Source organism: Athene noctua, chromosome 1 (assembly GCF_965140245.1).
Source record: "Athene noctua chromosome 1, bAthNoc1.hap1.1, whole genome shotgun sequence".
Classification (NCBI taxonomy): domain Eukaryota; kingdom Metazoa; phylum Chordata; class Aves; order Strigiformes; family Strigidae; genus Athene; species Athene noctua.
The window spans coordinates 80,269,657-80,295,444 of NC_134037.1; the positions used below are offsets into that span (position 1 = coordinate 80,269,657).

Genomic DNA, 25,788 nt, shown 5'->3' on the forward strand with positions numbered 1-25,788 from the left:
CACTGTGGATGTATCCTACTTTTGGGAACAGGAGTATGAGAACTGTTTGTGACATGCAGAGTAAATGCATGAAAAATGTAGCTGCAGGTATTCTGAGTCTGTGGCTTTTAGGTGTTTACTACTTCCTTTGTGGAATGGATTCTTCCTATTTCTTTTTTCCAGCATTCTTCATCTTTTTCAATTACGCTGCCAGCAAGCTTGATTTTCTTAGCCAGTTGAGGCTGCTAAGTTGAAGTTTTTCACTGAAGTGGACAAAAAATGGTCATGCAAACTACTGGTCCTGCTCAAGGATGAGAACCTCACAGACTCTGCAGAGTTACATTGGTAGTGAAGTTGCTGTTTACCTTCTGGCACCAGCTTTGGATCTGTGATGCATATGGACTGGTACAGGCTTTTAGCCTGATGCATACAGGGTTTTAGCCAGGAGTGATCACCAGTGGTTAGACTGCTTAATGCTCTTCCAGTCTTTCTCTGTGTCTACCAAGGTATATGACATTTTGGAGTCAGGAAGTGGAGATGCTGAAAGTTGTGCAGGAAGGTGCCCATGTGCCACTGAATTTTACATATGTCAGAGATTGTTTACGTTCGTGCACACATGGCGTTGTTTCATAGCACTGGAGAAGACAGAGTTATATGTGCCAGTGCTTTACCTGGAAGATCTGTAAACAGTTTATCTCAGCAGCAGTATGTTCTTTTACCCTGCAAAATCTTATGTATTGCTTCAATCATTTCACTGCCCTAAACATACATTTATCCACACCATCTACTGATGTAACGATTAGTGAATGCAAGCTTGCAGGAGAGTTTTGCACCTCCAGCTGGCCTGTGGCAGATCTCTGAAGTGAATGTCTCTGTTATTGACACTTGCTGAACTTGCCTACCTACACCTTGTTTCTTAGGGAATGCACAAAGTTGCTTGTATGTGGCTTCAAAAACTATGTGTTCAGCTACTTAAGTGGGTTGAGAAGGGTGGTAGCATGTGCATTTGGCAAACTGAAATTTGTATTATGCTTTCTACTAGTGGATCTTTGATTAAAAAAAAATAGTCCCAGGACTTCCTCTGCAAAAGCTGCTCTGGGGATTCTAGGACTCTAAGGATTTGTAGAAATGTTGATATGTGCATGAAACAACAAGGCTTTGTCAACTAGCAGACAATGTTCTAATCAACTGTACTACATGTACAAGGCATTTAATGAAATTAATGACCACTTTGATCTAGTATTCCACAGGATATCGAGATGAGTGTTGTGAAACCATTACTTGTTAATTTAAAATATTGCCTCAGGAGTAGAAAGTGTGAATGAAGTTTGGGAGGAAAAAATTTTGCTGATCTCTTTTTGGATGGTGTTTGGATATCAGGATGTTTGCAAGTGCATTATGTAGCTGTGCAAGGAATAAGCCATATCCACAGTTTGTGTTTAGTGCCTGTTACAAGAAGTCAAGATTTTGGTTGCTGATATGCCTGCATGCTTTGAGGCATAGGAGTGAGTTTGAAATCCACAGGTGCTTTCCTACTGGAAAGCATTGTCTCAAGTTTTGTCCTAGGACAAAACCAGGAGTTTAAAGTGCCAGACAAATGCATTCCTGCATGTTAAATGATAAGTGCCACAATAAAACTCCAGGGGCATGCTACATACCTATGTGTGGAGTCTGCATGTGGTTCGAGGTAGCTACAGGTCATCTGTCAGTCCTGGCCAGTCTCTATCTTATCCTTTTACTTTTCATCCAGCATCTGTCTATGTAAACTGCTGTGGATGGCTTTTGCAAGTGTACTAAGTCGCTAATGACCTTGTTAGGACAGGTGTTTGTTATTTTACAGTTAAAAGTGTATTCCCAAATTATATTGGCATTTTTGAGATGCTACCTAAAAAATGTGTTTGGGGAGCTCTTGAGGTAGTAAGAACTGTTTTCCTTCTTCCTGAAGAACTGTAGACTGAGCGAGCTGTTTTCTTCTGCAGCACTTCAAATACATGCAAAAGGCTCTGTATTTGAAATAGGATAAACTTACCTAGGTTCTGAAGAGAGAACTGCGGCCTAGTGCAGAAGAGATGCTTTTGTGGATTATAAGCTTCTGATTTACAGTACAACAGCAATCAGCAAGAGACAGTGCTGTCTGATGAGCTGTAGATGCCTGAGAGGAAAAGGGAAAATTTCATTTCAAAATACTAACCTGTACGTTTTGCTGCTGAGTACAGACAGCAGTTGTCATATACAATGTTAGCCTTACTCATTTCAGCTAAGTGCTATCTCGTTGGTTTTAGCTTTTGCCTGATAAAACTACTTAGAGATAGAAGGGAATGGGCACCTTCCACAGGATGAGAAAGAAGCCTCTGGGTTTGGTAGATGCTAGAGTAGCAGATATACGCTGTCACTTTACTCGTCAACACCTGGCTCTTTTGGCATAACCCTGATCCACTGAAGACTTAGGAAGGGTATGGGTAGGGATGTTGAATATCAAGCTTTGGTCTGCTTTACTGCCAGACTGAATAAAATTCTTCAACATGTAATTGGATTATGTTGAAAACTGCTGGTGGAATGAGGCTGTCTGGAATAGGGGGATGGCAAGAGCAGGTTATAACAACATATGGGACACAGTTTGGGCTGGCGCTAAATGGGACTAGGGCAGAGACACACCAATTGTTCACAGTTACTTTAAAAAAAAGGGACTGGGGGGAGGGGAGAAGAGCACTGTGTAAATGGATTAATCTGTGCAGTTATAGAAGCCTCCATATCTGCTGGTGGGAGCAAATTGCTGTGACCATACCTGATGAAATTTTTTGGTGTTCAAGTTCTTTGTCATGGGTCTTGAAAAGCCTATATCACACTGTCCATCCGACTGTCCAATATGATTCATCTCCTTGTATTGGGGTGATTTTTCCTTTGGCCTTAGCTTTGTTATTGTTGCCTTTTACTTTCTTCCTTGTGAACTTGAATCTGATATTAAAGCAGCAATTCTCAAGTGTATGGTTCCATGTCTAAATTTATTGAGATGATATTTTGAGAATATCTTGCTATGATCTGAGCAGTACCCACATCAAAGGACGAAGGTCAGTGTATTGGAATGGTGAAAACCTTCCTGGTGCAGATAGTACAGGAGTACTTAATTTCAAACAGCATCATGCTCGCTGGATTAAAGGACCAAGTGGAGGGCTGCTTATCTGTGGGAAGTCTGTAGGGTGGTGTTCTAGCCAATGCAAGTGAGCTAAAGGGAGATGTAGTAAATACCAGTGGCATTATCTTGTGATGAGGTCTTGACCCTAAGGATATTAATGGAAATAAAGGTGAACCTGCTATTAATGGGGAATGGCAATATCTGGGAGGAATTGACACTGTGTTGTTAAATAAATGAGAAGAGGAAGAAAAGCACCTGTCTGTATTTAAAAGCCACTGGGATGGACCTGGAGGAGTGGAGCAGTCAAACAATCGCAGTTATGTGAAAGGAATGACAGCTGTGATATTGTTCCAAAATCTCAAACCGGTCAGACTCTGATCAGCTGGTTTCATGGCAACTACTTTGAGACAACTTTGTTCTACAGTCTTGTGATTCAGACCCTTAAGGGGGTCTACCCCTACCCACATGTAATAGCTGGTTTCTTTTATTTTGAACAGTTGTAATAGCCAGTCTGTTTCACAAATGCTTTGTTACTCTTCTTGTCCTCTTCTGTAAGTACACTTGCTTTCTTTAGCATCAGTGGAAAATAAAGTAGTTTGAAGTTTTTCATAGTGACATAAAACTAAATAAACAAGTCACTAGCTGTTGATTAGAAAGTTAAATGTAAACTGATTTTGTAAGAAAAATATTTAAATTAATGAGTTGTAAGAGGATTTACTGATTGAATGCTGTACCCCAGCACCTGAAAAAATGTAACTGCAGTGTCAGTATGACCACTGTGTACAACTGTGGTATTCTTTTGATAGGAAATCTCTTCAACTTTTTACTTTTTGTCCTTTAATCCTCTTTGGACACCTTTTTATGCTTAAAAAATATTTATTTTATTTTTCCCATTAAAGTTTGTGGGGTTTTTCTTATTATTTTGGTGGGAGGGGAATAGTTACAGGGTAATCCATGTTTAGTTACCTTTTGTAATATGCATGAGAAAATCCAGACACTCATCATGTTGTTCTCAGTTATGGAAATCGATCTTTCTTTAAAAGCTTGCTTTCTTATTTGCTCTTGAGAAAACTGGCATACAGAGTAGCACTGTCTTTTATAGTTTATTACTGCAGTGTTATCTGCTGGCTACTTCAAAATGTCAGATTAAAAGTTGAGTGGCAAACTACTTCATCAAATGTAATGTATGTTGTCCATTTGATATGTTCAATGAAAGAAGTAGAGAAAATTTTAAGAAATAGGCAAGGCTTATTCAAAACAGTCCTTAGAAGAATTCTGATCTGTGATATTAAGATACTCAAAATCAGCTAGGTAAAACCTCACTACAGGAGTATTTGAATGACTGGAATAATGCTCTCTTTTCCTTGAGAAATTGTTTCATTAAGTGTGATCTGAGAAGTAATCATAGTAATTTGTGTATCATAATATTAACTTTTTAAAATGTATTATCACAAGCGATTTGTTCATGTTTCCTGAATGAATCGTAAATGAAGGGTAGGTGTTTCAAAGCTGCTTGAATTAGCTGGATTTTTAAGTCTCAGAATAAACTAATAGGGGATAAGTAACCTGGAATCTTTCTGTGTTAGAAGAAATAATTTATGAATTCTTGTATCAACTCCTGCTGCCCCCACTTTTGTTCTCAGACTGAAAACTTTTCTTTCTCAGCTTCAAGTCACATTGCCTGTAATCTTAAGTGTTTTAATTGCTCTGGTGTAGATTACAATCGATGCCAAGTCGCTTGAGGAGAAACAAATAGCTGTTAAGGTCCTTGCAGGCTCTTTGCATTCTATTTGCATAGGGAAAACAGTGCTTGTAGAAATGCTGTTTGGTTTTGTTGTTTTTTTATTTGGCAGGCAGAGTTGCGAGCAGCTGTTTTTTTGGCATTAGAAGAACAAGAGAAAGTAGAGGTAAGAGAATCTTAAAAAAAAATCATCAACATCCTGATAGTTCTTCATGTAGAATTAAATATAATAGCTTTAAATACTTTTAATTTGTGAAATGTAACAAGAGAAAATTATGTATTGCTGCCTAAGAGTATGATGCTTAAAGAACACAAAACAGGACTATCAGGGTGTTTCCTGATGTTTAGATATAGGAATTGTTGCATAGCCTTTTGAAACTGTAGCTTTAATTAACTATCTCTGCTGGTTTTAGATAGTTATTCTGGTCAAAGTAAATATCTCTTCCATCAGATACTTCTTTAAGGAAAAAAAGTATCTAGTTGACCGATCAAGATTTTATCAAATTGGAATAACATTTTTTGAAATATTATAGTGGGTTTTTTTGACAAGTGTATTGTGAAAGCTGTATAATGCAGTTACTTGCACAGTATGCTAATGCTTTTGGTATTTCTCATAAGGATGTTGTAGGCTTACTTCAGGATAATTTGATTATATTTAAGAAATAATGTTGAATTAAGAGATGGACTTATGTACTGATACCTAGACAATATAATAATGTTAAGGATATGTGATACTAGCATGATTAACAATGCTGCTGTGGTATGCAGACACTAGATTTGTGACCCCCTTATGCTGCTGGCATTGCCTTGTTTCCTGTGTCTTTCCTTTTTTCTAGAACTAGAGAGGAGAGGGTGCTCTATGTCTAGGCTCTCTGTTTCAAAAGAGAGGGATGGAAGACTGTCATATTCCTTTACTGCTTAAATAAATGGTTGTGCTCATTCTGGAAAACTGAACTGTGATGACGTTATTGTGACATTAGTAAGAAGGGGAGGTAGTTATTCTATGGTATGAAATTCCATATTCCAGAAATCTAACATAAGATTGCTGAAGAAGACATAATGGAAGAGTGATATAGCAGAACCATTCCATCTGTTATGGGAAGCTTCAGCATATTATAGACTACCCAAAGAACAGCCTCTGGAGGTTGGAGATAAGGACTGGACAGAGATTTGCTACAGTTGATCTTGGCTCACCCTTTTTTTCAAAAGGCTTAAATGTATCGTGATATTTTAATTTTACACTGTAGAGACACTGGAAATATATTAATACTTAGAGCACTATTCTGAATTCCTAAATATTAAGCAAGATATATTTCTTTTTTCACACAGTGCTTTCTTGTGTGTGCTAGCATTTACAACAATAGTGATAAATATCTATAACTAATCCTTTTCTTTGAGTTAGGTTCTTACCCAGGATTTTTTGATATGTTAGGAATGGCATTTAGAACGTGGTTTGAAAAATCCCTGAACAATTTTAACAAACTCAAACGTAGCAGATTGATTTATCACTGTTTAAAAATCAGGGTTGAAGAGGGCAAATCTAACAAGGGAGAAGAAACACTTTCATAATATCTTTGAAGGTCTTTTAATTAATAGAAGATTAGCATTGATGTGTGAAACACTAATTAGCACAGTCTACGCTTTGTCTAGATGATTTGTAAATTCCCATTTTTTAAAAAGTGGGACTGAATTTCCTTAAACAAACTTGGCACTATGTTAGATGAGCAATTTGTGAAGTTAACTGCTTAACTTACCTTTTTAATCATTAAGTAAATAAAAATCAGTATGTCATTAAGAATTCTGGTGAAATTACTCTAGCTTTGTAGCTTTTATAATAGAAACACTGAGACAGTTTTAATTTGCTTGAGTAAATATATGGCTCTGCAGCTTTTACTTGCAGACAGTAGAATTAATACAAAGATAGATTTCTGAAGAAGTGAATTACGTGTGCCAGTTGCATTGTGGAACGGGGTACACCAAAACACCAACTTGCTGTGGCTTTCAATTTCTTGCTAGTATGAGGATGATGTTAATTACTGTTTGTTTTTTGCTTTTTGACAGAACAAAGCACCTCTGGTAAATGAAAGCTTGAAAAATTTTTTAGGTACAAAAGATGGTAAGTTCTTTGTTTAGTATACTTCTCAAAATAGTTCAAATAGGAAACAAAGGATTAAATCTTGAACCTTTTTTTAACAGCACAGCAGTCTTCATGACATAAAGGATGCTTTTGTTCCTGTCAAATGTCATAATTACTAGTCATTGAGGACAAAGTCAATCTGTAATTTTTGAAGTTAATATTGCTTGAGTTGTATTTTTAACTGAGGTGACTAATGCATTTAAATTAATATTTCATCATGATTTACGATTATGCTAACTTGGAGCCATTAAAAACAGTAACCAATGAAAACTGACTGTAGAGGTACAGGAGTGAATGCATACATAGGAGAAATTCCAAAATGGCGTCTTTAAAACAGCTGAATAGTTTAAAAAAGTAATCTTATGCCTAAATTTTGTACGCAATCTGTGTTCCTGCAGTATTGCTGATTTAAATAATTTTGATACGATGGCTGAATTAGAAATTAGGTAATTGGTATACAAATTAGCTCTGTGGTGATAGTTTGCTGAATGTCTAAGTGATGTTTGTAGGAGTGTTGAATCAGTGCAGATGTTCATGCAGAAGCCATGTTAATGTTAAATCTCTGAAGTAAGAATTGTTTCTGTCTGGTGTATTTTCACTTGTCTCACCTCATTTTTAGGTCGCTTGGTAGCAGGTCTTGTTGCAGAATTTCTACGTTTTTTCAATCTTGATTTTACATTGGCTGTTTTTCAGCCCGAATCAAGCACGGTAAGATATACTAGTTTTATTTCTGTGCTCTGCTGATTGTTTGGAGGGCACGGCAATGAATACAGAAGCTATAGTAGATTTAAGTCACTTGCTTGGTTTTGTTCTAAATTATTTTTTTATATTTAATCTGTAAAAGATACTTATGGCTGTAAAGACATATATTCCAGGAAAGTGTGCTAATATGAATGAGTATTCTCTTTATAAAAAAATCAGTGCTTGAGAATATGATAATTTTGAATTAACAAATTAATTTTTTGTGAAATCATATAACAGTATATGCAAGAGTTATATACATATATACAACACTTTTTGCCAACAATTTTATTATGTCATGATATTAAACTAGTATGAAAATTAAAATAATGTCAGTAATCTATACTGAGAGAAGTTTCAGTAAAAGAAAGGACTTTGCAGATGTACATGACAAAAAGTGATTGAATAGAATAGTTCAGTTGGAAGGGACCTACAGTGATCACGTAGGCCAACTTTTTTGCTTTTAGGCTTTTGGTATTGTTAGAGGCTTTTTATCATGTTTGTTCCTTTGTCTCTTTTTATGATATAAAGGTTTTAATAGCAAATTTGCATTTGAAACAGTTCATTTAATTGAATTTATCTTTACATCTCAAATGCTCATTTTTATTCTTAATGTCAGTTTAAATAGTTAAATTATTAAAAATCCACCTTTTGTTAAATCAATTAATTGACTTCTGTATCTCAGGAGTCCATGTTTCTTTTTAGGGGCTTAATCAAAGAAAATCCCATACACCCTTGTCCTTTACTAAATATCCTTAGCTGTGCTTATTGCACTAGGATAAACAAAGGGTACAAAGATTCATGTTCATGTTACCAAATAGAAACAGTCATGCTTTCTGTCATGTTGCCACTCACTGGTGGGAACAGTAATTTATTTGTAATGTAAATGCATCTCGTTGTCATTGAAACACCCCCTTCCTTTTTTCAGTAAAAGCATCTTTTCACCTATTACAGTGCCTATATGAAATCTGGCCAAAGTTAAGCAAGTTGACCAAGACTGATGTGTATAGCGCTGAAAGATTTTATTTGGTGTTCCTCTACTAGCTCCTGCCTCTGAGCTGTCAGTTGTATTGTCTCTCTATCCTCCACATTTCAGTGTGCTTGAGTAGTGGTGGCTTGCTTCAGTGCTTGCTTGATGAGTGTTTTGATAGGAAGTGTCACTAAATAGTTATAAGAGTTCAAGACTAACTGGTGCCCTTTGCAGCATTGCTGTTCTGAGGTTATGCCAACCTGAGTTTGCTGCAGCATTCTGCTTCTGCTGTAATGTGAAGTTCAGTTTTAAAAAGTGTACTTTAATTTTTCTCTTGCCAAGTATTTTTTTTTGGCTGATATTGAATTACTTTCATCCCTGTTTCTCTTCAAACCCATGTTTTTTTAAAGTGAAACAGAGACTGTGTTGACCTGTACCTCTATACACATGGGAATGAGGACTCTCCGTCATCTGTGAATCTGATGGAATCACTGGCTATGTGTCCTAGGATCCACTTTTAAAAGTGATAGGCTAAAGTAACCTGACCACATAGATCCTTAAATCCTGACCGTGCTAATGATGAGTACTTGCATGTACAACAACTTTGGATGGTCTGTGTTAAGTTCAGGTACAGATCAGAAGTAAATGATGCAATTAGACTATCATTACTTTAGTCCACATGCAACGGGAAGTCTTAAATAACCACTGTTTAGTCAAAATATTGCTGAGTTAAATAAGACCAAAAAGCTTTAGGACTTATACTACAAAATATATATTGTGTTTTCTAACAGTTCGTTCTGTGTTTTTTTGTTTTTGTTTTTTTTTTAAATGTGTGTTTTTTCATCCAGCTAAATGGTCTTGATGGTCGAGAAAATTTAGCTCGAGATTTGGGAATTACAGAAGCAGAAGGTACTGTGGGTGGTCCTCTGTTGTTAGAGGTGGTTAGAAAATGTCAGCAGAAAAAGATTTCAGGCAGTGGAGAAGTAAGTAGTATTAACATGTAATTTCTTTCTTCCTTAATAATTCTTTATTAATTTTATTTTCAGTGATTTAAGAACTGAAATTAAGAACACTTGGCTATTGTTGTAGTATTATACTGTTTCAAGACTTTATTTTACTATATTATGCCTTCAACATCAGAAAACAATTCTGAAAAATAAAGATTATGACTATCCTATTACTTTTTAGTGCCACCCTAGTACTCTTTACTAATATTCTGCTTCAACATAGTATCACAGAGTGAACTCAGTTAAATGACACAAAATGATGTGTCACTTACTTTCTAATTTTTAGTGTGGACTGATAGCACTTTTAATATACCTGTTTTCTTTGGCATACTTCTAACTTTAATATGACCTGAAAAGCCTAGAATTGGTTTTGTTAAAAGCTTCAGAGCTGTCCTGGTAACATATGTATTCAAAACTAAATATATGAAAGTATTGAACTACCTGAAGGCAATGATAGTAATATTTTAATGGAATATATAACTAAGTTGTTAACTAAGTGAATGAAATCCAACCAAGAGCATTTGATTAGTCTCTGTTGTAATTGTGGCTTAAAAGAAAATTCTCTACACCCAAGATGCATTCAGTACCTCAACAAAAGATTAAATTCAAAAATGGTTGTCATAGACTTCCTAACATAAGTATCACGGTGTCACAGTTTGCATACTGCGTGAGGAAGGCTGGCAGCCTTGTTTTTTCGTGCATGGTATTATGACAAAATTCAATATATTTTTAATAAGTGTTTATGTGAAACTTTCTAGGTGGCTCCAGTTCTAAGTGACAGCCTGTGCCTCACATCAAAGTCATCTGATGGAAGATCAAGTACGCACCCTATATCAAATAAGGTAAGATTGTTTATATATAATGAAAAAGCTACAGAGATAGGTAAAAGAGAGAACTCCTGTGAAACTGCCGATAGGATGGCATTCACTTAAATGATCTGTAAAGTCCTGTATTGTTCCAACTGGGTTGGTGACAGCACGTGCACAGGGTCTCTGAGAGACACAGACAGGTTGGAATTAACTTGTCTGTTTATGGGACAGCTGGCTGATTGCTACTTGGGATTGGTAAGGTGTTAGGATACAACAGTCTTTGTTTTGGGGCCTGTGGCTTTCTTTCTCTGCTTTCTGTTAGCATAAAAGGTGTATTAAGTAACATCTTCCAGGCCTCTAAAACTTCTTTACATTTAACTGGAACTGATCCACAGCTTAAGAATTAGGAGAAAGTGTAGGACACAGAAGGGAGCATGATCACTTAAGCCTCTTTTCCACAAGGAACCAGCTACCCACTACACCCAGTGAAAAACAAACCAAACAAACCCCAAAGCAAAACAACCCTGATTCAAGTACTAAAGTTTGTTCAAATTATTGATGTAATCTGATCACATAAAAAGTTTTAATAGCTTTTTCAAGATTACTGGAAATAACTTGGAAGCTTTCCGACTCACTAGTGAAAGCTGAGAAATATAACACTGTGTGGATTTTGTTGTTAATTTATTCATTTGGGAGAGGGAGTGATAAGGATAAAAGAAAATAAAATATTAGCTCAGTTTGGGTTTGCTTCATTTTATTCCGGTTCTTCAGTTTTTGCCATGCAAGACCAGAAAACTATACAATTTGAAAAGCAAGCTTCATTTCAAGATTGAGTTACTTTATTAATAGCTGTGGCTTGTTGATAGTACCTTAAAAGCTAATGTTTCTGTAACTGACCTTTGAATGGAAAGTCTAATAATGTCAACCTGCTTTAGGAGAAGTTAATTCTTGCTTGGCACCAGTTTTTAAAACAAAACCTAACCACTAAAAAGATCTGAATGCTGCTTAAATATCACTGTTACTAATACTGTTGTTTCATGCCTGAGCCCCTGCTTGTGTCTTAGGGTGGTTCTAGATTAGCTAAGAGCAACTACTGGAGATGAGTTGTGTCTCAAGTGTTACGTTCACCCTTGCATATACCACCTTTCATCTTCAGATTTAAATTAATTTATTTGAAATAAGTAGGTTAGAGAAGAGCTAAGTGTTTGTAATATGGCTTTTCCTCAGGAAAAGAATATTTGTCTAGGGGAGGAAAAATGTAGTTCCAGTAGCTTGTAAATTGGTTTCATATGGGTGTTTTTTCTGGGTGTGCATGCACATGTCTCAAAGTTGGTCCATCCTCTTAGAATCTTAGACTCTTGGAACCTATGAATCTTAGTCCTTTATATTTGTTCTTGACAGAACTTTTGGCAGTGCAGTTCTGCCAGGCTTCTGTTTGGTTTGGGTTTTGAGGTTTTTTGTTTGGTTTTGTGGGGGTTTTTTTTGTTTGTTTGTGTTTTTTTTAAACTTCTACCCTTTTTTCAGTGATTGAACTTAGCTAGCCAGTCTGAAATACATTAGGGCAAGGCAAACAGGCACAGTCATAGAGGAGTATAGTATCTTAACACTGGTTTCATTAGGAAACTAGACTGACAAGAATGACTTTTAAGTGATGACTGGAAACTGCTTTAGAGGAGGTGTCATCGAGTAGTAACAGTCATTCCTGTTTATAACAGGAATAAATTACAGTCTTAGTTCTTACATCGCTATTGTTTGGGCCTGTACAAAACAGGAACTCCTGTACCCGGCTCAAATAGTGCTGTCCAAACTGGGTAGAAAATAAATATAAACCGTATCTGAATGACTTCCAAAGACTAGTGCTGTTTTCCAGAAGTGATACTGTATTGCAGTGCATCGTATTCTTCTCTGTGTTGAGGTTGTCAGAATTCTTCTTCAGGATGCTATTGACTATTTAGATGCATTTGTCCATAGATGCAAAAACTTCTGTTTACTTCAGCTTAATGATAGTGATTGGGACTGGTCCAGTCAATAGTGGCATTTTATTAATGTATATATACTTAATCCCCATAACTATATGGACCCAGGAAAGTGATTCTAAGATTTATTTTAAGGTGTTAAGTTTCAGAGAATCTACCAGATATTTAATTCAATAACACACAAGTAGTGTGGTAAAAGGTCATTCACTGAACCATGTTTTCTTTTTTTAAGGAGTTTTGTCATTGTCAGAACATCACAGTTGAGTTGAATACTTATGGCATGCAGCAGCAGCCAAGGTGATGATAAAAACACTTTCATTTGCATACTCTTTCTGATGTGGTGAGGTTGCAGGTAGAATATAATTTCCAACAAGTTAACATTTATGATCAGGCTTTTTATATCCTTTATACCCATCTTCTATGGCAAGCAATTCATAATTCCATTGCAGTGGGAGATAAATGAATATGTTCTGGAAATATTTTTAAAAATATACTGCTGAATCCTCTGTGAAAATATATTTATCTCAGAAATGGGAGAAAATTGATTTCTGTGTGGATGTTTCCTCATAGCAACAGCTGTTGGCTGGATTACATACTCCCCTAAGAATAAGTAGTGAATATCTTAATGGAACTACAGTTCTTAGATATATTTTTTTTCCTGGTTCTCTCTTTCCTTGGCAAAGGCAGGATGGGAAATATTCTTTCTGTGCAACACAGTTGGAGTAAAAATAATGTAGAAGGAGGAAACTTTAGCCAGTCCCAGCTGGAGCAGGATGGAACAGTCTAGACCTGAACAGTCTAGACTTCCTGATTGAAACTTGATATTCGCTGGTGGTTTTTCAGCAAACCTGTGAGCTGAACTGGCTCTGACTGTGACTTGGCAACCAATACATGTAATGTAGAAGGGAGCATGTTGAGAGAGACCAAGACCACAGCTCTTGGCAACAGCAGAGAATTGCATTTGTTTAAATTCAAGTGCGAAACCACACTCCGACTTACCTTTTTGATACCATTAGTCTGAAACCCAACGTAGGCATGTTCTTTGAACCCTTAGCTGCATTTAACCTATCACTACAATTTGAAGGTTGTGCAAGTTTAGCTCCTGCCGGAATCGGAAAGCACGTTGCCGTTGCCCCTCCCCCACCCACGGCCGGTCGGGCTGGAAGTTAGGCACAGACCCGGGCTAAAGTAACAAGGAATTTAATACAACAGAGTGATAGAACAATCTGAACAACAACAGTAGCAATGATAATAACAATGAACAGCAATAACAGTGAATAAGATAAAAGATATACAGAGAAATACCGCTAGATGGTCAAGGAGCAAACCCGCTGCGTGTAAGCAATCCCAAAAACCAGAAGCGAAAGTAAAAGGTTCCGCCCCTGGACCTGACGTCAGCATGGTATGAATAACCCGGCTGGAGATCCCTTCCCCCTCTCTCTCTGCTGGAGGAAAAAAAAAACTTGACTCTATCTTGGCTAAACCAAGACAAAGGTATTTCACTTTAGGAAAAGTGAAGTGATGTATGAATTCAAGCAAAGGCCAGCTGTTGTGCTTGTAGTTTCTTAGATGAGATAGCAGCAGCTCACTCCTTCAGGGCCCAGAAGAGAAAAGTAGCTGTAACTTCCCGTTTACTCCAGTCAGGGTATCACTAAGCTCTTAACAACAATTCTGTTCCTCTAGAATAGGATATTGATATTGTTGTTACTACCACTTACTCTTTCTTTCCTTAGAAGACCTGAGCTGCTGCCAGCAATTGAATGTGGTTCTGTGACCTGAGATAAAATGACCTTGGTAGCCTTTTTCAACTTTCATGGCCTACAGTTTGAAAATTTTACTTCAGCCTTCTGAATGAAAGTTAATGACTCATAAAGAATTATTTGGAACAGTGCAGCTTCCATAATGGTTATCTGGATTAATTAATACTGTTGGTTTTGTTTCAAAACTATTGATGTTCTTAGTGTACAGAAAGGAAGTTAATGTAATAAATAGATCTTTTCACTGGCTTAATTTTACTAAGTCTAGGGCAAGATAGAAATTGCAGTACTGCTTACTAAGTAGAAAGATGCTGTTGTTTAAAAATAAAGTTTTTCACAACAGCTTGATTGTCTTTAAGTAAATTTGAATATTGTTTTTTAGGCCAAGACGTTTTGCAAAGACACAACTTGAACTGTATTTCTTGATCTTAAAGTTAGCGTATAGAATAGTCTTTACATGCTTGAGTATCTGTAGGACTGAGCCATAAGCATGATGCAAAGACTGAAAGTTATGTACTTTTATAGAATCTTGTTTGTGTTGGTTTTGGTTTTAGTATTTGGAGGGAGAATGTGTCATTAACTGCAGTTGTCTTATGCTTGCTGCTTTAAAGCCTAATATTATATTGCAGAGATTACCATTTAATATGGAAGTTAGAATAATTTGCATGGGTTTAAATAGATTTGTTTTGAAGACAAAGGCTGTAATTAATAGATGAGTTGCAAAGTAACACTAATAAAGCATTGTAACTTTCAGGCTGTAAAACAAACAAACCCTGCTATGTTCAAAGCTAGGAGGTAAGAATCCGTCTGTAGATTGGTTTATTTCATAAGCAACATCTTTAAAATTGATTGCTTTTATAATAGAGGTCAGCTAGGTAGCAAAGCAATGCAAAGGATGGAACAAAATATTTTAATGGCAGCAACAGTAAAGAACATTTCCTTTCTAAAGTGTTAAAACAACTTTTTTCTCTTATGTGATTCCTGATGACGCTAATAAGTTCCTGAGAAGTAGTAATAAATTCGAGCTAACTTTTATAATGTGATTGTAGGTGTATATTATATGTTGTGTGTTTATATTACCACTTACAGTATTGTAAGACATAAATACTTGTTCCTTTCAGTGAGGCTTTTTTCTTTATCTTTCAAGGCTGCTGAAACGACTCAAAGTGATACAAGTGTCTCGTCAGGGGAAGCAAGCAAAAGAAGCATTCATTTTCTGCCTAATGAAACAAAACTAGATCCTCAACTAGAAAACAAAGACTTAAATACCAAAGAAAAAAGTGATCCAGGTGTGGATGAAGATGATGTAGAGGGAGATTCTTTTTTTGATGATCCTATACCTAAACCAGAAAGAACTTATGGCTGGTAAGTAACATGGATGTTCTACTTAATACAGGTTTATTTTGTCCTCAGTGTGCTTTCAGACTGCTGAGAGCTAGCTGATGTTTGATTATTTGCACTTATAAATGCGAGTGTTTAGCTCTGTTGTGTAACATTTTGTTTCTGAAATCTAGATTTTTATGATTCTATTCTTTGAAATGCACAGTGTCATCTGGGATCTCTTGGATGTACCATGAATGGAAAACCTGTCTCACTTCAAGTTGCATCAGTTGGACTATATAATGTCCCCAGCCTAATTCTTTGGTGGAATGAACGTGTGTGAGGCACAGACATCAGTGTTTCTTCTCGCAGCAGAGCTGCGGTGCTGATCAGTACTAAAGGAAGTGGACAATGCAAGGGATAGTGCTTTAGATATCTCTATGACTTTGTAAGGAGTACAAAAAAATGTGGTGAATATTCAAACTGGCTCCATAAACTGTGAGAGTAAGGAATGTTTTTGCACAGCCAAGGGTTTCCTCTTGACATTGCAGCAGCTTTTGTGTGCAATTCTGTTTTCAGTGAAGTGTTTTTATTTCTGCAATATGCCAATTTTGCAGATGCTTCTGAAGGGCATTTTTTTAATTGTTCATCTATGTCTGATGACTGAAGAATACCATTTGAAGCAAAAACTAGTGACTGAACTATACAACAGCTTTGTTATAAAACTGAAAACCTGACATGATAACACAAAGATAGGTTTATCTTGAAGCTTAGTTTAGGTATCTCTAGTGAGAAATGCTCCAAGATCCTGGTGTTTTTTGCTGTGCTCAAGTAATTGGAGAATTATTCTAGCTTAGTAGAGGTTACCAGAAGAGGTTGCAGAAGCATTTGCAGGTCAGTTTGACAGTAGTTCCCCTTATGTTGTTTTTTTCCCCCAACTACATTGATAGTGGGCAGAACAACATAATCTTTTGTATTATTGCTACAGTAGATGCTTATGCTTGGAACAGAATCATTCTGGCACAGCACAAAACAATCATGCCAGGTAAACTAGGTCTTTTTCTAATAAATTAATGGGCTCTTTGATTATTTATAATACAGCTTTTGTTGGATGTATTTAGTTGGAGTGGAATTTTTTTTCCTCAGAGAAGTGTTTTTTCTCTGGAAAATATTCTGTGTTACAAATAACCCTACTATGGTATTTCTTTTCTCTTATTAGAAATATCAAGATTAAAACCATCTGAGTGCATTTATTCCTCCTTACTCAAGAGCTCATTTAACTAACATTTAACTGAAGTCTAACCATAGAGCAGGTGGTTATTTTGCCATAAAATAGGTTTAAATGATAAGTTGGGAAAACTAGAAAGGCTGGAGAAACTTCTGAATAATAATAATAATAATAATATTTACTAACTGTTCAAGCATTTTCATATGACAAGAAGGGAAAATAACTTTGGATAAACTCGTTTTCTTTAAAAAGGTGACAGAAGAAAAGTTCTTAATTATTCAGTAAAATAAGGATTTTTCCTAGTAGAGAAACTCCCTACAGAAAAAAATATTTCCAAATGATGTGTGTCTGTAGTAGGGTCACAGTCCACCAAGTAGTAACTTGTACCTTACAGTGTTATTGTGATGTAGCTATTATAGTAATGTTTCATAATAAGGGTTGCTGAATATATTAATAATGAGCTAGCAACTAATTGTGACTGAACCGTCTCTTCTGAGTCTTTTGCTTCTACCCTCCTGGTAGCTCCTCTAGAGGATAGAAGAGAACATACTCTTCAGGAGAAATCCCTTTGTGGTATGTTGTGCTGATGTGCCTGAGTCTCAAGGGATGAGTAAGTAGGAGAGGCACCAGCATCGCTTGGTTTGCAAAAGGGTAAATGTCTTATGGGAGCTTTGGCCATTCTGGTAAGAAGGGTGTGTTATTGAGGAAGTGAGCAAGCAGTTACTAAGGACAGAGTAAGAGGTGATCCAGGGCTCTCATTGCCTTTAGTTCTCTGAGCAGTTGTTCAAAATTTTGAAGTGTTTTACTACGTGGTGGTATATGTGGTATTTTGATGATATAGATATAATGAACAATTCGAATGTTGTCTGTTACTAATAGGAATGCAGTCACAGTAACAAACAGTTCTGGTAATACTAAATGTGAAAATCTTGATCTCTTTTTAGTAGTGTTTCTTCATCCTTTACTTGAAAGTAGTATTTGAACTCAACAGTTTTAAGTAGATGAATGGAATAGATACTAGCCTGGTGAACTTTAACACATGTTGATAAGATTGCTCTTGCTATAACCGAGAGGTTTTCGTTCTGTGAAGTAACTACTCTTAGGATTAATAGTTTCGTCAGACATGATGTCTTTTAGTTTTAAAACTAATTTAAATATGGATTTATATCTGAATCTTTCTTTTTTTTGGCTGCGTTTACATGGGGGGATAATGAAAGGCCCCCTGATAAAAATAGCGATGCTGATGAAGGTGCAGGAGCTCTGTCTGTGAAAGAAGGCAGGCAGAAGTCTTTGCATAGGTGAGAAAGTGACTTTCTTACTGAATGTCTTGCTTGACACTTGTGCCTGTAAACTCCTTACTGTTTTTAAGATTACAGAATTAATAGTCCTTTCCCCTCATTCATTTTGCTGTAAATATTGCTGTTCTAGTTTTATGACAATTTAGTAAGTAATAGAAAAGAAAGTCACTATGCACATTTTACAGCTCTGTGGAGTACTTATTTATTTGGTTCGTTTTAGGAAAACTGACGCTAATAAAGCAGGAGGTCTAGTATCCCTTTCTGATGCACCGCCTCTAAAAAGTGGGTTAAGCTCCCTGACTGGTGCTCCTTCGCCAAAGGAGTCTGATAGTAAGTTTCCACATGTTTGTGTGTTTTGATGAATGTAGGAGATACTTCCCATAATGTGCTGAACGATCTACTCATTCAGATGCAAATATGATTAAGTATGTGGCCCCCTTCTGGTTGTAATGTGCTTTGTAGTAATGCTTGTTTCACTGAGTGTTTGCATACTAGTTTTGATATATTATGCTACCATTGGGACATCTTATGTTTTGGAGTGTGAAATGTTTATTTACACTCCTTGTTTTTTATGTATATAGAGCAGTTTTCAGGAGTATAAAATTCTACTGAAGAATACTTGTTATAAATGGTTGATGGGTATGTTTAAGTGGGATCTCATTAGTGTCACAGGTAAAATTTCCGATACAAATGCTTTTGTTCTGTTACAGATTTGAATAGAAACTCTGTTTTGAAAGACCTGAGGTTGGTGAATGCAAAACTGGGATCATTAGAATTAGGCAAGTACTGCTAAACATGAGGAAGCTCTGATATTTTTAACTATAAGTTCTGGCCTGGCTTCTTAGAGGAATCTGAGAAACTGAAATACACACATTGAACTAAAATCTTCGGCTTTTACCTCTGTCACTCTTGTTTAACACCAGTGTGAAACTTACTGAAGTTAAGAGCAAAATCTGGTCTAAAGAAATACAGAAAAGTGAAGACTGGTGTATTGTATGTGGATTAGTATTTTACACATGCAGCAAAAATTTGATTCATTCTGATTATATGTTTGCTGGTATCAAGTGATAAATTTTGTTATCTAGGCTCCTATGAAAAGAGGGGTTTTACGTTTGTGGAAAAAGTTAGTCAGACAAGTCTTATCTTAGTGTTTTTCAGTGGCATGTTTATTTGCTCTTCAGACTTTTGAAAGTTGCTTTGTAAGCTTTAGGAGAATATGAAGATGATGTGATACAAGAACTATCAGGTGTCTCAGGATAGTCCTGCTAAGTATTTAAATGTTATCTTCAGCAATGTAGTCAACATCCTGAAAATGTATGTGTGAGATTAATTATTAACCAACATAAACTCCTTTTCTCTTACTAATCTTCACAAGTAATTCAATCTACTCCCACACTTGCTTGCCATCAATGTATTTCGGTGCAGGAATAGATTTATTTTTTGCATTTTCTGAAGAGAAACCTTGTTTGATTAATACCTTTTAAAAATTATTTAGGAAATGGAGATGAGGATGAGTATGCTGATGACTTCAACAGGTAAGAGAAGGATGATACTGCAGCAACATAGTATTTTGTGAATTGTAAGCATATACACTAGCATATTTGAGTTACTTCATAATATTTCAGCTAGTCATTATTGCTGGAGTTTGTCAGTATCTTTGAACTCCATTAAACTTCAGTTTGCTGGTTTAATACATATAGTTACAAATCTTTAAAAAAAAAAAAAAAAACCCACACAGACCCCTTTTGTGCAGCGGGTAACAAGTTCCTTAAAAACCTGGTGCTAAATTTAAGATAAGTTGTTAGTTATCTGTAGCAGGTGTTTGGTGTCTTTTCCTGAACCATGCACTTAACAATGTTTTAACTATTATTAATGCCATTAGACAACATGGTGTGTGCTGAAATATTCAGCTAAAAAATAAAGCATCATAAGTAGTCAGTAATAAATACTTAACAGCCTTATCCTTGTGATGTGAAGGTATTGGTGTTGTAAAGTGCAGGATTGAGGCCAAAGTATTTATTGGTATTTATCTTGGCTTCGTCTACATAGAAAGCTTTTAGGTGTTATGGGTTTTTAAGTAACTTCATATTTAATTTGCTAGGAATTGAAATCCCAATCATATGTCAGGTATAAAGTGAAAGTGAATGTAATGCCTGGATGTTTGAAAAGTAAGTCTTATTTCTACATTTATTGTTTTCTTTCTTTTTAGTACTAGTCACCGCTCAGAAAAAAGTGATATCAGTATTGGTGAAGAAATAGATGAAATTTCTGTGGAAACAGAGTCAAATGCCAGTGATAAAGTATGATTATTTTAAAATTATTCTTCTTGATTTTCTTCTTGACTTTTTTTTTGTAACCTTCTGTGAAGGAATGTGCCATTGTTGTAGGTTCCTAGGATACACTTTAAGGTTATTTGTTTTAATTCTGTATTTTTACACCAAGTGTTCCTGCCAAGTTAGATACTATACTGATTAAAAGACAAAACAAAAACCCCTTGACAGTTGTTCAGTAGCATAATTCACTGTCTGTTTCTATATGTGTAAAATGCATTTGCATTTTGTATCTAGCATAGGAATGTATTATCCCTGTATCTCAAGAGCTGTCTGAGCACCTCCTAAAGGAGTATGAAATCTCACTGAAAGAGCTTGAGGCCAAAAGGATGAGATGCTATATGAAAGACTACAAGAAATAATGTTTACTGTTTCTATGATTTCTGAGTTTGTAATTTCATTTACTTTTTAGCTTGAAGGCATCACGCAAGACCTTACCATTTCTCAGTTAAGTGATGTTGCAGATTATCTAGAAGACGTGGCATAGAATTGGACAGCAAAAATGTTTGTTGTGCTGGACTAGAAGACTGCTGTGGACTGTTAATTTCAGACAATCACTTCTTGCTGGAATGTCTACTCCACTCCCTATTTGTGCCTTGTGTTTCAGAAAGACTGTAGGTGGAGAAGGCTTTCAAATATTCTTAACAAGAACTAAATGAAATAGTGTGTTCCCATTTGAGTCTGAGATCGGAATTATTTTCTTCATTTGGTTCAGCCAAACCTTTTACAGCAGGAGGTGGATTTTCAAGCAGAATGTCCATTGCTGGCAGTGGGCATAATAAAAACCAATTGATAAGAGAACATCTGCAGAGAGGCATGTGGCTTTATAATGAACTTGCACTGTTATTGTAACAGTCTGAATTTTTTTAAAGATAACCAAAGCAAGAACCGTCAGAGGTAGTGGTTCAACTCACGCTTCTTTTAACACAGTTTTGTCAAGTCAACACGTAGTACATATTTATGGTAACTCTAGCCACAGTACCTAATTGCTCCAGACTTACTTGAAACTGCTGTTTTTCAGACTCTTCTGAAAGTTGGACTTATTTTTTTATAGGCATATCAAATTGGGAGTATCTAAACTCTCAAATCTAAGTTTAGCTAAATTTAGGAGCTAAATTTAGCACTAGTCTTAACTCTGAATATTCTTGTTTAAATATGTTTGTCCAACCATTGATGTTAAGACCTAAACTGGTTTTGTATATGATAATTTCATCGATGTTACCTGTTGTTAAATCATAAAAAGTAGTTTTGTAAGGATCCACAAATCATTAACTATTGGTTTTTGTTAAGTTTTTAACAGTGTGGTAATGGTTTGCGGAGCTTTTATTATCGAGGGCTCTTCATGTGCTGTAAGCTCACTTTCATTCTTGAAAATCCTTGTTACAGAAAAATGAGCGCCAAAAAGTGAAACCACTACCCTTCTGTTTTTCAGATTGACAGCTGTACTGAATTAAATGCAAATATTTAAAAATACCATGCCGAGGACATTACGGACACTAAGTTCTAGCTAAGAGCAAATTCTTGTATTTTCATTATACTCTTGCAAAACAGGGTCAGTAATAGAAACATTGACATTCTTTAATGATACTGTTGTACATGGCGCTGCTATAATTTATAGGTCATGGACATCTGTAATAAACAGGACTTCAAAATGTGCACTTTCTGAACATTGTAAACACATTTGGAAAATATACATGTAAGTGAATATAAATAATTTTTTTTTTTTTTAAGGCTTTGTAATTTTTTTTCAGGAACACTGTTGGCCTCTCATCAGTGGTCACCACAGTGGAAGTAGCATGCTAAACTAAAGCCATTGGTTAAGCATAGAGAGCTTCTACTAGCATTGGATGCTGACAAATCTTTTTTTGCACTGGACCAGCAGGAATGGGGCAGTGCTGGGAAGTTAGGCTTGTACAGTACATAAATGATTTAAGAGGAGAGAGGGAAAGTGTGCCTTTTATTTATGTGCACCCCAAAATAGCCAGCAAAAAAGTATCAGAATATTTAGTCATGCTGTTAACGTCTAACTTTGTGCCATATTGTAGCAGCTGGACACAGAAGAATTTTTTTCACCCCCAAAAAATCAATGTGCCATAGACTTTAAATAGTAACAGCGTTGTAACATACAATACATCCTGTGTAAAAATTCCTTTAAGTACGGGGGAACATGTGCCTCAAGATACTATGTACGGAAAGTTGGGTTTAGGCTTTTCTTTCTTTCTTTCTTTAAGAGCAACAGCATGTCTGAAGGAAATAAAATCCCTGGGAACAATTGATTTCTGACATTCATTTTTAAGGTGTATGGAATAATGTACAGACAGTGGTGTTTGGTGTTTTACATGTTTTGAGAAAACATGATGTTCCTTACCTGTTAGCTGTAGGATATGTGGCAATTTATCATACCAAAAGAAACAAAAACTTTATTAAATGATTTCTAATTGCATTTGAAGATGTGGCCTTTTAAATAACTAATTAAATATTTTGAGTGTTAACATGACTTTTGTTAACAGTTAAGTGTTGTTCTCTTACCTTGGGGGTTAATTGGAGACCTTGCACTTTGGCTCTAATTTAAGGAAATGCCAAAAAAGTAGTAAGTCTCCATGCTGTTCCTCCCGTGGACTTTTACTGAATTGTGTATAATAATTCAAATTGCAAAATAAAGCTGTTGTGCTGGCTAAATTGTATTTTTGAGACTTCTTGAACCAAAAAAATCTTAAAATTTAGGAATTTCAGGAAGCCCTGTGGGTGTTGGGAGGGTTTACTGAAAAATATGTTTTTCATAGTCCAGTCCACAACTGAGGACATGTGCATGCTCAGGCTTCTTCTAAGCTCAAAAGGATCTTGCAGTTCCTGTTGGTGAATCCTAAAGACTGATTAAGACCAGACTGAATAAGGTTACTGTGTATCAGACCAAGTTGTCAGATGGTGTATGATTCAACAGACAAAAGGGGGGGAAAAATACAATCTTGATTGGAAAATTTTGTCTTGTTAACTGTTGGTAGTTTGAGTTACTTAAACATGACTGACAAGCTAAGTTCTCTTGAATGCTTTTTTTGCTGTATGTTTCAGTGTTGTTATTTTACATTAGGTGTCTCCCTAAAGGATCTAATGCAGTTGAATACCCAACCTCATCTGTCTGTTAGAATCAACTGTCAAAAAACATGTGGAATGTTCCTGTCAGTGATGTTCTGTATTGGTTCTACCTTTTCACAGAGATCTCTGAAAACAGAGAAGGAAGCATCTAAGAGGGGCGCTTATGACTGGTCTCTGCAGTTCTGTACCAACTAGGTCTGGTTAGAAATATGCTTTTTTGTTAGATGCTCAAACTCTGTCATTTGTTTAGCAAATCCTGTCATTTCTGGAAGTAAAAAATAAAGAACTGAGGTATGGCTGACATTTCCATGCCATTAGTAGAACTATGGTAATGAGGGGTAACGAGGATGGATTATAAAACCAATAACTATCTCCTTTTTTTTTTTTTTTTTTGTAGTAAAGTTGTTGTATTCCACCCTTTTTTCACTTTTTGTTAAACAAAGTGAAAAACCATGGCACATCTGATAAAATATTTCCTTGTAAGTGACGTTTTTCCCAGACTCTTGACAATATAGCCCTGATTTAGACAATGTATCTAGCTCTTGAGACAATGTAAACACTTCTGTAACTGACAGGGTCACTGGGTGATAGTGATAAAGGAGTTTACTACTTAGCTTTTTAGCGTAATAATTTTCACTGATGAAATCGTTTCTACAAAGCCCAGTCTTCTCTTCAGGAAGGAATGCATTCATGGATATTTCAGTTCAGTTGTAGATAAAAGCTGACAAACTTCTAGTTTTAGTATTGTCTGGGCAGCAGGAATTAGATCTTGGCAAGATCACTACAGTGTTCACTTTGGGAAATGCCAGATGCATCTTTTTTAGGTTTGATGTTTTCCTTGTAGAGCCAAGAGAGAAGTTGACTGAGTTGTAAAAGATGTAATTTTGGTAGATTTGTAAGTAATCTCATTCATCTTGAAAAAAATACCCTACAGACTAGCTATAATGAGTGTAGTATTGCAAAAATGTAACTTGCAACATATGACTACCTTGATTTAAAAAAAAAAAAAAACAAACAAACTAGTCTATTCAAGGTCATTGAGTTACCCAGAGATTGAACCTCTGATGGAACTATAGTGAACATCAAATGTGTCAGTTCCTTTGTTTATATATGATGAACAGTACTAAATTCTAATAAAAATGGGGTGGGGGGAAATAATGCCCAGTGACCTCTAGCATACAATTTCTGGTTTCAGGTTACTGGGGTACTAAAATTTGTTGCTGTTGTGTTTTGTCTGGGGGTTTTTAAATAGAGAATAATAGGCAAAATACATTTAGCTGTCCTTTGATGCACAATGTCACTTCTTTGGAATATGTCCATAATGTCTTATAGTCAATCACAGTTCAAAACTTCTTGTGTAACTTTTTCCAGATCATTTATTCTTTTTAATATTTCACAGGGCAAAATATAAGTATATAACTGGCTCTTCAAAGAACAGGCCTTGAAATGAATCACCTTAGCTATGTCCATTGTAGGTTTGGGGGAGAAATGGCCAGTAAATTAATAGAGAGCCTTTAAGTACAGGAGGAGGATGGACTGTCATTCTTTTTCACTAGGGCAGTCTTCAAGCGATGTCTTGGTACAGTAGTCAAAGGAACAATAGATCACACCAAAGTTGAGCATATAATTAAAAGGTTATTTTGGGGAACGCTTGATTTGTTCAATGAACTGAGTGTTTGCTTCTAGTGTTGAGGTTTTTTGCCTTAGTGTGTCTTTTGACCTAGGGCAACAGAATGCATTGTAAGTTCCTCAAAACAGGTTTTTAAAGCTTTATAAGCACAGTGAAGGAGAAAAAAATGCAGACCTGGTGCTTATGACCTGAATGAACTGCAGCTGGGAACAGAAGGCAGTATGAGGAGCTGCACACTGAGGAGGAGCTCTAATGGGGACATAGGAGGCGTGTGTTGGGCTTCCGTGTCCTGGTCAGCACCTGGTACATGAGGAAGCAGCCTGCCTGCGGGAGCCAGCATGTGTAGGGTGGGGGAAATGCAACTCAGAACTGAGAGATGGAGAAGCTGCTTGCTGAGTACAGGGGAGCAGAGCAGACTTGTGTTCATCTTATTTTTTAACACCTAAGGACCCCTGCGAGCAGCCTGTGTGAACAAGTGGAAGAGGGTGAACAGTAAGGCCAGGGATGGTGCTTGAGACCAGTAGAGGGCACACTGGTGATGGTGACAAGCTGCAGTCCTCAGCACTAGCCACGGCAACTACCGTGGCGCACGGGAGCCCTCAACCCAGACACAACCTTAGGGAGGATGTGGCTGTCCGC

General features: G+C 36.3%; 1 protein-coding gene across 3 annotated transcripts in view; it reads left to right on the forward strand.

The window, feature by feature from the left end:
• The window catches only part of CEP43 (centrosomal protein 43), a 28,333-nt gene extending 3,519 nt beyond the window's left edge, over positions 1-24,814 (forward strand). The window contains exons 2-13 of one of the 3 annotated variants that reach the window (XM_074896657.1): positions 4,966-5,019; positions 6,915-6,969; positions 7,610-7,698; positions 9,550-9,684; positions 10,467-10,550; positions 15,398-15,615; positions 18,016-18,096; positions 18,317-18,426; positions 18,807-18,875; positions 19,592-19,631; positions 20,306-20,396; positions 20,839-24,814. In XM_074896657.1, the coding sequence (XP_074752758.1) occupies positions 4,966-5,019; positions 6,915-6,969; positions 7,610-7,698; positions 9,550-9,684; positions 10,467-10,550; positions 15,398-15,615; positions 18,016-18,096; positions 18,317-18,426; positions 18,807-18,875; positions 19,592-19,631; positions 20,306-20,396; positions 20,839-20,913 (1,101 nt within the window). In that variant the 3' untranslated portion in view covers positions 20,914-24,814. Of the gene's footprint in view, positions 1-4,965; positions 5,020-6,914; positions 6,970-7,609; positions 7,699-9,549; positions 9,685-10,466; positions 10,551-15,397; positions 15,616-18,015; positions 18,097-18,316; positions 18,427-18,806; positions 19,550-19,591; positions 19,632-20,305; positions 20,397-20,838 lie in introns of those variants that run through there. The other 2 variants (XM_074896658.1, XM_074896659.1) reach the window with 2 other exon arrangements.
• The last annotated feature ends 974 nt before the right edge of the window (positions 24,815-25,788 follow it).